The sequence below is a fragment of the Micropterus salmoides genome, unplaced genomic scaffold (assembly GCF_014851395.1).
Source record: "Micropterus salmoides isolate LMB-PRFRI ecotype aquatic unplaced genomic scaffold, ASM1485139v1 Ms_hic_scaffold_1, whole genome shotgun sequence".
Lineage (NCBI taxonomy): Eukaryota > Metazoa > Chordata > Actinopteri > Centrarchiformes > Centrarchidae > Micropterus > Micropterus salmoides.
In genome coordinates this window covers 5,641,749-5,654,743 of record NW_024040040.1, presented here as the reverse complement: position 1 = coordinate 5,654,743, position 12,995 = coordinate 5,641,749, and the positions used below count along the sequence as shown (strand labels likewise).

Genomic DNA, 12,995 nt, shown 5'->3' with positions numbered 1-12,995 from the left:
AGGTTCAATATTGTTATGAAACACATTTGATGTTTTGTAGTGATTGGACAAGCATTTTCTGATCTATAGCTTGATTTGTTTCATTCCACATCCAATTATTATGCATTTATAGCGCCTCCTAGAGGTCAATTTGAATGAGACTTCCAGTGTATGTGTGAGGTGCTTATGTAGACATATCTGCACGTTTTGTGTTGATTGGGCAAAGAGTATGCATTTTGCAGCCTGTTTTGTGCTTTATCCCCTGCTGATTGTGTGCATTTATAGTGCTCCCAGGTGTTCGATTTGAATGGAAGTTTCAGGGAGTGTTTCACTTACTTATGAGGACACATCCTGAGAGATTTGTGATGATTGGAGAATGAACATGTGATTTATAGTATAATTTGTGTAATGCAATGCACCTGTCTTGCGCTTGTAGCTCCCACAAGTGACGTATGTACATCAAACTGTCCAGGTATATCCGAGGCCCTATCTGAACATATCCTGTGAGTTTTGTGATGATTGGCCGTGCGGTTGCTAATTGTGGTCATTTATGTCTAGAGCCATGCCCCTTTCAAAGTTCATTGGTCCATATCTTGAAAAGTTATTGAGATATCGACATGCTTCATACAACTTTTAATAGGCTTGATCCAATGATAATGAATCACTGAAAATTTGGTGGCAATCGGAGCTACAGTCTAGGAGGAGAAAATGTGATTTTCAAAAAATTCAAAATGGCAGAAAAATGTATTGGCGCACCTGAATCGTCCCAGAGGCTTTTTGTAGAGCACATTGAGCTGCACCTGTGTGAGAAATTTTAAGTCAATTGGACTTACGATGTAAGGAGCGTGGCCTTTCAAAGTTTGCATTTTTAAGTCTTAATTATAGCGCCACCATGTGGCTACACGGTATAACCCCAACAGTAGGACTAGTAACAATAATTGTAGCCAAGGGTGTCGAGCACAGCTCCACAGCCAGAAACACCTGCAGGAAGTAATAGGAGGAGAGAGGAGAGGGACGAGAAAGCACAAGACTACTGGAAATTGGAGAAGTCGAGTTAGTAACATGCAATAATCGGATGAGGTTGCATACAGAGGGAGAGAAAGAAGAGGAGAGAGGAGCTCAAAACACTTTCTGTTGACTGCACTCACACAGCAATTTTATCACTTGGTAACTGCAGTGCCAGTTGTACTTTTATGTGTTGAAGTGTAATAAATGATTTTAGCGCGTCGCAGTGTTTTCTCTCAGTGTGTAGTCCATTGTGGCTGCAAATATTTAAGCGTTGCCCACAGTCGCTATAATTTTTGAGGATCTAATTACGGAAATACAATATGATATACATAACTATGTTTTCAGTGGTGTGTAAAGACCTTATATAATAAACCATAATGTATTTATTACCTTAGAATGTGACATTTCTGTCTACATACGTAGTGTGTAGATAGAAGTCGCCATGTTTCTACTCTACATGTAACTACTCTACAGAACGTTTTTCATCACTACTTAAATTCGAACGAAGAAGGAGGAAGAAGAAGTTGTAGAAGTTGTAGTTGTCTGGTTTATTAGAAGTAATAAGAGACTTGGAATTTCAACAAATAGAGGACTACATGTATTATTTCCAGAAGAGCCAACAGCGCATGACAGCCACCGTAGCTTCTCCTACGGGCTTGGAAAGGGAGCGGTGAGGAGTGACAGATGGTGCATTCATGTGTCAGAATAATCTGAATCTTTTTCATCCTTAGATCTTTATTGCAAAAAAAGGAATAAAGTGTTTATGGGACATAAAGAAGTACAGGATACAGAACCGTATACAAATATATAAGATGACAGGGGTGGCCTATATTATATGAAGAGAAAAGAGGACCATATGTTGTTTTCACAGTCTTTGTTGTTGTTATTGACATAATGCACATCCTCATAGAGAAAAGCTACAAAGTTTACATTTATGAATGTGGAATTTTGCCATTAGAATGAATGGGAAACGGGACCATCCGAGGAGCACATGAATGAACAGTGAGCAGTTGGTTGCAATTCACAACCCTCAATACTAGATGCCACTAAAACTTACACACCGAACCTTTATGTTTTAAGTCATATTCTTCGGTAAAAATAATGATTCTCCAGTTCAGGACAGGGTTGACAAACAGTGATTAAATTAATCTGTGTCACAACAATCCTTTTGAATCGGAAGTCCTGTATTTTTCTTATCCAGCAATTGACAAATTGATTGATTGATATATTTTATATATGTTATTATTTTTAATATCATAACACAGCAGTGATGTGGAAATTATACTCACAATATCATTATTTTAATGTGTCTCTTTTTCAGGATGATTAAATAAATATATGACTAATGAAGTTTTTTATATTTAGGCTATTTAGGATAAATTAATTGTTATATTAAATTGGTAATAAAAAAACAAATATTTAGAGTTATCAATAAATAAGTTATTTTAATCAATTTTGGAAAGGTGCAGCCCTACTTTAGAGTAAGGCCAAATCAGTTATATTCCTATATTTTCTCACTGTTTTTATTTTAGGCTCCAGTCCGTGCCACAGATACCAGGAAAACTTGAAGTCAAAAGCACAAAAAATATCAAATGAGTTTTGGAAGGCAAACAAAATTCAATTTGACAGAAACAAAAAGCCTGATCTGTCGTACGCTGCTCTTGTATTAGACACACAAGGAAGTGTTTCTCCATCTAAAATAAAGAAATTGAAGAACAAGAAGAGCAAGATGAGTCGCCCTAAAAAGCTGAGGACATACATCCCTGAGGACAGACCAGACATTTCCCCCAGTGACCTGCTGAAGACAGATAAAAACATCCTCTTGGTTGGTAAGCCTGGAATTGGAAAGACAGCACTCACTCACGAAATGTTGAAACTTTGGGCAGAAAGAGACAACAAGGAGCTCGACTACATGTTCTACTTTGACATGAGAGAAACATCCCACATCATGATGGCCAAGAGCCTGGAGGATCTTCTTTTCAGTGTGATCAGTGAGCCAGATGAAGGCAAAGAAGAGGTCTTACAGGACATAAAGAAGAACTCTGACAATGTTACACTCATTTTTGATGGAATCACAGATCTCTCTTCATCAGTGGTGAAGAGACTTGTAGAGAAGGACCTACTACCTGATGCCAAGATCATCGTAACATGCAGACCAGATGATGAAGAAGACTTCCTTTTGAGGACTTCCTCAGAGTGGAAGTGAAAGGCTTTAGTGAGCAGACCATAAAAACATTTATCTGCAACTCTAGGAGAAGAACAGGAGAAGGTTTTGAGCAACCTGGAGTTGTTAACTCTTTGCCATGTCCCAATGTATGCACTGATGGTGGCTGTCTGCTTTTCATCAGAGACACCAGAAGACTCTCCACAGCCATGCACTGTAACTGAAATCTACATCAATATTGTTCGTCATTGCCTTCAAACAATCAACAAAACAAAAACCAAAGATCTAAATTCCTTCATCAACAACAGGAGTGAAGAAATTCTGTCTCTGGCCGAGTTTGCTTTTAAAGCAACTGTAGAAAAAACTGTGAACTTGACAGAACTGCCCTGTGAAGACAGCTGCGTCCTCTCCTTCATGAAACCTCTTGTTATCAAAGTGGCCCCCACTGAGATAATCACCACTCATGCATTTCTCCATTACACAATGCAGGAGTTTTTTGCAGCACTGTGGCTGCTGAAGAATCCAGATAAGATCAGGGATGTTTTTCAGCAGAGCCTCACTGAGGAGAAGAAACACATGAAACATCTGATCCCTTTCATGTGTCGACTGCTGACTGACAAGAGCCCTAGTTTGATGAAGCATCTGATTCCAGCTCAGGAGCTCAAGAACACGTCTGACTGGTTCTTCGAGGAACTGATAACCACATTTTTCCCTTGTCTCAGTAAGAAAGACGAGGATGATACTGAGGACAGTGGGCTTGATGTGGACATACTGTTCTTATGTCAGTGCTTGTATGAGTCCCAGTGTCCTGAAGCGAGCATCAACTTCCTGGAGAAACTGGACTACCATCTTGATCTCAGTGGAGAGAGTCTCGAGCCTTACCTTTGCTCTGCTGTGGCCTACGTGGTCACTCAGTCGAAGGAGAGGAAAATATTGCTGAACCTGGAGGACGTCATGGTGTCAGAGCAAGGAATGAGACGACTGTTAGGATGCCTTCAAAATGTCCAGTGGTATGTGTGAGCGTTTGCTTAAATCTCTTAAAATACTGTTTAGGTTACATCTAATTAAGTAGTAGTTTGTCTTTGTGTCTATTAATTAATCCAAGAGGCTAACAGGCTATTTTATTAACTTTACTATCACTCTACTCTATTACTTTTTAAATGTGGAAATTGTCTTATTCTTAAATTACAGGTGTGGTCCTCTGCCACGGCAGTTGTGGGAGATTTTCCTTCTCAGTGAGGACAGATGGCAGATGGACCACATCAGCTTACTCAGCCTGGATGGAAATCAGTTGCACCTTCCAGTTGAGGGTAAAGACGGCTGTTTGAAAGAGCAGTAAAAGTCATGCAGAAGATCACTACGCAGCTTAATATCTGCCTCCACTGGGACAGGGAAACTCCTGCCTGCCAAAGTCTGTGCGATTCTCTCTTAGAGGCTTTGCCCTACATCCACTCACTCAGGTATGTAGCTTTTGTTTTGTGTGATGCTGATTCCGCATTAACTTTTATGTTTTTGTAAAACCATTAATGTTGAATATAAATCCTTTTTTGGGGCCACTTCCATCATCAGATCAGACCTGCAGATTTGGATGCGATACATCATAAAAACCCTCAGAACCCTGGACAGGTTCATGTGGGGAGGGAGAGAGAGCAAGAGTGAGAGAGAGAGGCCTTTTCACAATTTATACTAAATATTAAAGGGAAATTGAAAAAATAATTATTTAACTCAGCACTTACTGTAGTGAGAGATGCAAGTCTGTTTCCAGATACTCAGTCTTAATACATGGCAAACATTATGAGAGAACAGCATCTGAAATGAATGTGCTGTCTGGAGGTGCGCTCCAGTGTAGCCAACACAGCCATTGTAACACCAAATCCACAAACAGTTAGACATAATCTTTTAAAACAGCACGACAGCAGTCCACGAGCCGGGATCACATACTGTATAAAAACTGTAGCCACCGTGACGTCTCCCATTGGTTTGGGGACCACTCTTTTGAAGCCTTCAGTTTGGATCTTGTTTTTTTGTGACAGGAAGTGACCAAAGTCTCATAGAGGGTTGAGCTGGGTAAGGATTCACACAGGCTGCTGTGTAACAACTAACAAAGCATAAAAGCATACCCTGCTATATCATTGTTTCCCTCTAAATGGGACCATAATTTAGAAAATAACTATTAACACTATTAAAACATGAAACAGATCAGTGTTGAATGGTCTGGTTGATATTGCAGCCTAATAATTTGACTTCAGCAGCTGTTTTGTCACGATTATAGCAGCTGAACTGTTGTGATGATGCGGATCGGCTCGGACATTAACAAAACTCATATAGGCCTATATGCATAAATCTTCCACCTGCCCCCCACCAACTAATTATTTTATCAGATTTAGAGACCAGCATCTGCATGGACGTTTTACCCCCACCTCCGCCGGTCCCTGTAGCTTTCCAGGCGATTTCTTTCTTGTGTGTTATATTGATGTATAAGTGTTTTCTTTAATGATTTACTTTGGTGATTAGAAAGGCTGCGGTCAGTCATTTAAACGTTTCTATCTGTGCAGTAATGTCACTGCAAATACCGTGGGACAAAACAGAAAAAACCTGCAGTAATAAACTTGACAGGTCAGAGAGAGGAAACAGAATTAAACTTTCGGCTTCTATAATCCATGTTTAGACTCTGATGGAGCTCAGGGTTGATCAGGAGGACAGCTGCTTACTCCAAACACTTTTACTGTATGAAACTGGATGAATTAACACCGATCCTGTCGGCGTGTCGGGAGATTTATTGTTATTAATTTATGTTGCTGTGGCTCGTGCGTAAATGTGCACAGTGTCACTGGGGAGACGCTTCATCCAGCCGCTATTTAATGTTCATTTTTACAATCCTGCATGACATTCAACAATAACATCAGTGATATTAAGTGAAATGACATTAAGGAATGCGGTTAGAACAGCGCTTTGTGAGGCGCTACACAAACGATGAAGGGCAGAAAGTTTGATAGCGCATTTGATTCTTTTTAATAGGCTTAACTGATACAACTTATGAATTTAACAGGAACATTGCAAGCGTCCTGCTCCGGCTCCGGATTGGTCCAGCTGCTTGTCGTGCCTCATGTAAACATCAGAGTGGCTGAAAAGACTTCCGCAAAGGATACACTGATGGATCCTCGCTTATAGCTCCTCCAGCAAGCCTCCTCTGTCCTCGATGTGCATTTTAAGAATTAATATGTCCTTCAAGATGGACTGCTGAGATCGATTTCCGGTCACATGCTCTTTCCCTACATACTTCCAATCCGTTTGCGCGTTCATGCGGAGGGTCCGCCACATTGAGTGCCATCCGAAACCAATGAGGGCAGAGTGGTAGTGGGTTTTTAAACCCTCAAATGTCGAGTCAGCACCAATGCTGGCTTGTTGAAGGTGTGTAACACACTTTGCTGCACGATGGGGGACCTTTCTTTCAATTTGTGTTCCGTGTGACTTCGCCGATAAACATGTAGGATTTTTTATTTTGAAACTACACTAACATTGTCACGTCACCATTCACAGGTTAACAACGTAGCCCATATGATTTATATTGAAATGTATATGTGAATGTAACATTTTTCATATAGGCTAAGTTAAAGAGATTCAAATAAATAGGCTTTTCTTTACAATGAATATCATTCTTTTCATAAAAGATATTTATTTTCGTAAATATATAAAGTCGTGTTCTTAAAGAAATATTTGACACACACAAAATGAATGACAAATGCTTTCAGTTTCATTATTGCAAAAAACACACTTTTCCTCAACATCAATCCTGAATCTTAATACCAATGTTGTTTTTGATCCACGTATACAATACACAGAACAAGGAACTAAGAAACAGACAAGACAGATACTAAGTAAACTAGAACATGAGACTGAATAAATAACAATGCTACACAGAGAAACACAGAACCAAAACGGACTTAAACAGGGAAGACATGAACACAAAACCACACTTAACAATCATGCTGTATTGACGAAGACTTGAATTTAGCGACTGAGACCAAAAACTCATGAGGAAAGTGTTTGAGGTAATAAATGAGGTGAGAAGCGACAAACAAAATTTCAAGGTCTGTCTGTTTTCACCTACGTAACAATGCAAACATCAGGAACATCCTGTCTCAAAATTATGTGTAAAATCTAGTCCACATATTTGTTACTTCTAGGTTGGATTACTGCAATTCCTTATTATCAGGTTGCTCTAATAAGACTTAAGACTATTCATCTGATTCAGAATGCTGCAGCACATGTTCTGACAAGAACCAGGAAAAGAGATCACATTTCTCCTGTTTTAGCTTCTTTGCATTGGCTCCCTGTAAAGTCCAGAATTTAAAATCCATCGGCTCACCTACAAAGTCCTTAAAGGTCAGGCACAGTGGTCCAGTGGAAGTACTGTGGACACACAGCACGTAGGTCTCACTTTTGAACCCTGGTCATCCTGGGCCTTTCTGTTTGCTTGTTCTCCCGTGTCTTCATTGGTTTCCTCCAGGTGCTCCAGTTTCCGTAGAGAAAACATGTTAGGTTCCCCAGTCAGAGCATTGATGAAGACACTGGTTTAAATCTTAATCTGGAGTTGGTTGGCTGCCCACTGCTCCTAATACTTGGGATGGGTTAAATGCAGAGATTGAATTTCAGTATGTCACAATAATGTGTTTTACCTTACATATTATCTCATTGTACCTTATTACGCCACTATAACACTGCTCTCCCAGAATGCAGAGTTAAGTGTGGTTCCTACAGTCTCCTATTTAAAAGTAGGCTTAAAGGTTCAGTGTGTAATATTTCTATCGATAGAAATGCAATATAAGATCCATAACTATGTTTTCAGTGGTGTATAAAGACCTTTCATAATAACCCATTATGTTTTTATTACCGTAGAATGAGACATTTATATCTACATAACTGCGGACACCTTCTTCCATGGACATCGCCATGTTGCGTCGTCATGTTTCTACAGTAGCTGAAAATGGACAAACAGCACTACAGAGCACGTTTCGTTACTACGTTGTTCTTGTTTTACTTCTGGTAGAATTCAGGCAGTGCAGACACTCTTCACTATGTTCACTATGTTTACTATGTCTACGTACAGTACGTAAGAAGAAGAAGTAGTAATAATATACAGCAGGGGTCTGCAAATAAGTTTTGCATTGGAGCAATATTTTCAACCATTAGATCTTGGGTGAGAATATAAGGTTTTATATTTAATTACATCAACATGTAGGTTATCTCAGTCAGTAAGGTGCAGGACTCATATCCCAGTGGTTCAGTGTTTGATCCCACGTTGGGACAACATCTTTTTCTCTCTTCAACAAATGGATTCTGCAGCAAATGTTTCTCAGATCACGGTATGCACTGCACTGTTTTTCTTTCGGTGTTTGATCCACATCCATCAACCTACGGACACTTTTGCATTTCCCCAGTATCTCCAGGCAGAGGACATTTAGGGGGATGGCTCTTTCAGAGGTGTGTCAAGCAGACTCTTTTAATGTCATTCAGAATTTTTCAAAGTAAAAGCTCAGTTCAACTCCAAATAAAGCATTACAGTAAACAAGCTTCTCACGCTTTTATTTTGTGGGCAAAACCACTAAAGAGCAAGTGATTCTGTGAGTAACTGTTGCTGTCATTACTGAGATCTATTTCAGCACCGCCATCAAAGCATTTATTTATTTATATTTTTTGCAGCTATCAAAGCACCATAATCTGGCAGCGGGCCAGATATTATTGCTGGCGGGCAGATTTGGCGAGGGTCCATAATCACAGAGAGAATGAATGTCTTTCCCTTGTCAATGTTTGTATAAACTGTATCTAATGTGTGGTTTATAATGGACTGTGGTGCAGAAACAGTGACGGTGTTTCACACTCTTGGCTTACATTTTATCTGTCAGTGGCCAAGTCACAATAACATATAGTTTTACTGAATAATTAAGTAAATATAATTTCTTAATAAATATACCTAAAACAACCTAATTTCTTGACTGGACAATCTCTGCTGTCTCAGAAGAGACATCATTTGTGCTGTGTCAGCCACCGTAGCTGTCCTACGCTGTTTGAAAGGGTAGGGGGCAGTGGTAGACTGGACAGATGGCTGCAATTCACAGCCCTCACCACTAGATGCCACTAAATCTTACACACTGAACCTTTAAGACTTTATGCTTTGATAAAGCTTATAGTTAGGGCTGGCTCTGCTGAGTCCTGAACCGTCCCTTAGTTTTCCTGCAATAGCCTAGACTGCCGGGGATTACCCATGATGCGCTGAGCTCATCTCTCCTCCTCTCTCTCTATCTGTATGCATTCCTATTAAGGTACATGGTAGCTTTAATGGTCAAATTAAATTAAATGTAATTCTTCTGCTACATAGCAGTCAACAGAAATAAATTAAAAACTAAATTCTGTTGATGCATGATATGGATTTTTTTCCCACCGATCCGATAACCGTTAATTGCGTACTTCTCCCACAAATACATGTTCCTTACACATGAGGCACCATTTAAAAGGGAAATAAACGGGCATTCCAATGGTATAGGAGTTTTTGCCAAGAAGCATTGTTCTAATAAAGAAATAATATACTAAACACATGTTAAAAAAAATGCAGAAATAGTAGCACCAACAGATTTTTGCAAATGATTAGCACAGTGTGAACATTGTTTTTGTTTACATCTTTATGTGCATAGATTTCAATTAAATTACAGTTTTACAGTAATGCACTTTTTGATACATGTGTTTGTTATCATAAAGCTTCAGGTGGACCTACAGAGGTCCAGGATTACAGGACCAGCAACAAAGCCAGGGGACACTGGAGAGGGAAAAACAGGAGCTGTTACTGGATTTATGCCTGAGAGCAGCACTTTACAAAGGAGAGAGCTTTCACAGAGTAGTGAACGAACTTCTCTCATTGTTTTCTGTGAACAATGACTTACATAACATCCTTCTTGATTTTTATCAGCACATCAAGAGTAAAGGGTGTTCAAGTGTCATTCCAAAACTGAGAGCACTTTTCCAGTCAGTTCCTGCAGTCTGGTCCATAAACCTCTCAGAGAGAAAGACCTCCATCCTCCTGGAAGTGCTGAAACTCCAAACAGAGAAGAAACCAGTGGAGATGACAGGCTGTTCAGATGAAGAGAGTGAAGTGAAGAGTTTCCTACAGTGTCTGCCTTATATCTCACAGCTCAGGTAAATGGATTCACAGAATGACAGTCCTGGGTGGTAGCTGGGATGGGGGGCACACTGTCTTACCAGACACACTAGCTGGTCTTTCTGTCTCTCAGCAGTACGTTAGTGTTGGAAATTGTTACTTGAGTTTTAGGTTGATTTATTTTAGTGTATTCTGCTCATCAGCAGATGTTTGTAGGCTTTTAGCAGATAAACTCCATATCAGTAATGCATGGCTGTTTTTCTGCTGTTGACATCAGATCATAACAAAATATTAATTTCTCATTCCAGTGTCTCTCAGCGGTTTAGAGGTTCAGGTGAAGTCAAGTTCTTTGGGAATCTGTTCTGTGCAGCAGCAGAGAGAGAACAGCAGACAGGAGAGAAGATACTGGAGCTGTTATCATCAGTGTGCAGATATCAACATTTCCTCTTATAGAGAAGAGGTGTGATTTCCTGCTGGACCTGTACTCGTATAATCCTGAAACAGGCTTGAGAGTCCTTTCATCATTACAGTCAGTTTTCCAGTCAGCTCCTGCAGTCTGGTCCATAGACCTCTCAGAGAGAAAGACCTCCATCCTCCTGGAAGTGCTGAAACTCCAACCAGAGAAGAAACCAGTGGAGCTGACAGGCTGTTCAGATGAAGAGAGTGAAGTGAGGAGTTTCCTACAGTGTCTTCCTTATATCTCACAGCTCAGGTAAATTAATTGTACTTCACATGACTTCAGTGGACATTTCTGGAAACTCCATTAGTTTGAAGGTGAAGGTGATCAGTCATGCTGTTTTATTCCACACAGCCCAATGTGTTTATTCCTACTTTACCCAGAGTTCTGTGCAGATCAAACCCCCCTAGCAACGAGTCCAGAGACATGTTTACTCCTTCGAGCACCAAGTTTGTTCCTTTGAGGCTGTTTTCATCAGTCATCTATGGACTCAGTAAAAAGGAAGGAGACTCAGCTATAATGATGTGATCCAACAAGCTCCATCAATGTCAGCAACAGAGACCATCACCATTGTGTGGATGATGAGGAGTTCAGTTCTTCTTCAGGACCACTGATGTTCTTTTTTACTGTTTTACAGCTTTTTGCTGTAATTTAGCAAATCTCAGGGATGAAGCAGTAGTTTCCTGCATTAAAAGATGTTTCCCCTCTAAGTACATCAATGTGTTAGTGTTGACCAATATATTGATTTAAGTGGAGCTATAACGAACACACTGATATTAATGAGCCACATTAAAGTGGTTCTATTTAAAGTGGTTCACATTTTGAGTTCTTAATCGTTTATATTTTTAATCCCAACATGTGATTGGTCATGGATGCTGAATTGGAGCTCATTTATTGGCTTCCCTGACTCTAATATAGCCAAGAAAAGAGCTTTTACTGAGCAGGATATTTGAACGATGAATGATTAAGAGGAGTGAATGAGAGGATTTTGATCAAGTGGTTTAATATCAATATTGAAAAGAAACCACGTTATCAGGATGTGGTCAGTAAACCACTAGAAATCCTAATTATGTGACACTAGCACTGTATGAAGTTTCATAGAGCTTTACAGAATGGTGGATGTTAAAACTTGTGGTCCAGTATTTCAGCTTTGGAGCTGATTGATTAATAAATGTTTTGGGTAAAGGTTTCCTTTCAGCCACCCTGTTGGTTCAGGAGTGGTATTCCAGTATATATTCAATTCAATTTTATTCGTATCTCATAGAGCTTTTCATAAAAGAGCAGGTCTAGACCATACTCTATGATGTTATTTACAGAAACCCAACAGTTCCCACCAAGAGCAGCACTAGGAGACAGAGGCAGAAACCTCGAGCAGAACCATGGCTCAGGGTGGGCGGCCATCTGCCTCAACCAGTTGGGGTGAGAGAGAGAGAGAAAGAGAGAGCGCGAGAAAGAACAAGAGAGAGAGAGATAGCCATAAAGAGGGGTGGGGATGGATGGGGGGGAGCAGCCTACACAATATACACACAGAGGTACAGACAGTACAGTTAATGTTGGTACAGACTGAATGAATAATGGTACAGATATTTATAGTAATGTTAATGATATTAATAGAAGTAAGAATAACAATAGGACTAGTAACAATTGTAACAGAGGGTGTCGAGCAGGAACACGGGGGCAGCAGGTGACTCGCAACCACAGATCCAGACTCAACAGCTCCAGAGCCAGAAACACCTGCAGAAAGTGATAAGAGGAGAGAGGAAAGGGACGAGAAAGCACAAGACTACGGGAAAGGGAAAAGTCGAGTTAGTAACATGCAGTTATGGGATGAGGTTGCATACAGAGGGAGAGAAAAAAGAGAAGAGTGGAGCTCAGTGCACCATGGGAAGTCTCCCGCCAGTCTAGGCCTATAACAAAGGGATGGTTCAGGACTCACCTGAGCCAGCCCTAACTATAAGCTTTATCAAAGAGGAAAGTCTTAAGGCTACTCTTAAATGTGGAGATGGTGTCTGCCTCCTGATCCCGAACTGGAACCTGGTTCCAAGGGAGAGGAGCTTGATAGCTGAACGCTCTGGCTCCCATTCTACTTTTGGAGAATCTAGGAACCACAAGTAACCCTGCATTCAGGGAGCACAGTGCTCTGGTGGGGTAGTAAGGTAGTATGAGCTCTTTAAGATCAGATAAGATGGTGCCTGACCATTCAGAGCTTTGTACTTGGGAAGAAGGTAACATAC

The 12,995-nt window shown here is 40.3% G+C and overlaps 2 protein-coding genes across 3 annotated transcripts in view; both read left to right on the top strand.

Annotated features, from left to right (window-relative positions):
* LOC119901604 overlaps positions 1-12,995 on the top strand; it is a 46,953-nt gene that overhangs the window by 17,881 nt on the left and 16,077 nt on the right. The gene's annotated exons all lie outside the window — the stretch shown is intronic.
* LOC119910112 (nucleotide-binding oligomerization domain-containing protein 1-like) overlaps positions 3,263-12,995 on the top strand; it is a 1,078,472-nt gene continuing 1,068,739 nt past the window's right edge. The window contains exons 1-3 of one of the 2 annotated variants that reach the window (XM_038728633.1): positions 3,263-4,161; positions 4,343-4,611; positions 9,908-10,141. In XM_038728633.1, coding sequence (XP_038584561.1) covers positions 3,299-4,161; positions 4,343-4,490 — 1,011 coding nt within the window. In that variant the 5' untranslated portion in view covers positions 3,263-3,298 and the 3' untranslated portion in view covers positions 4,491-4,611; positions 9,908-10,141. Of the gene's footprint in view, positions 4,162-4,342; positions 4,612-9,907; positions 10,142-12,995 lie in introns of those variants that run through there. The other variant, XM_038728552.1, reaches the window with a different exon arrangement.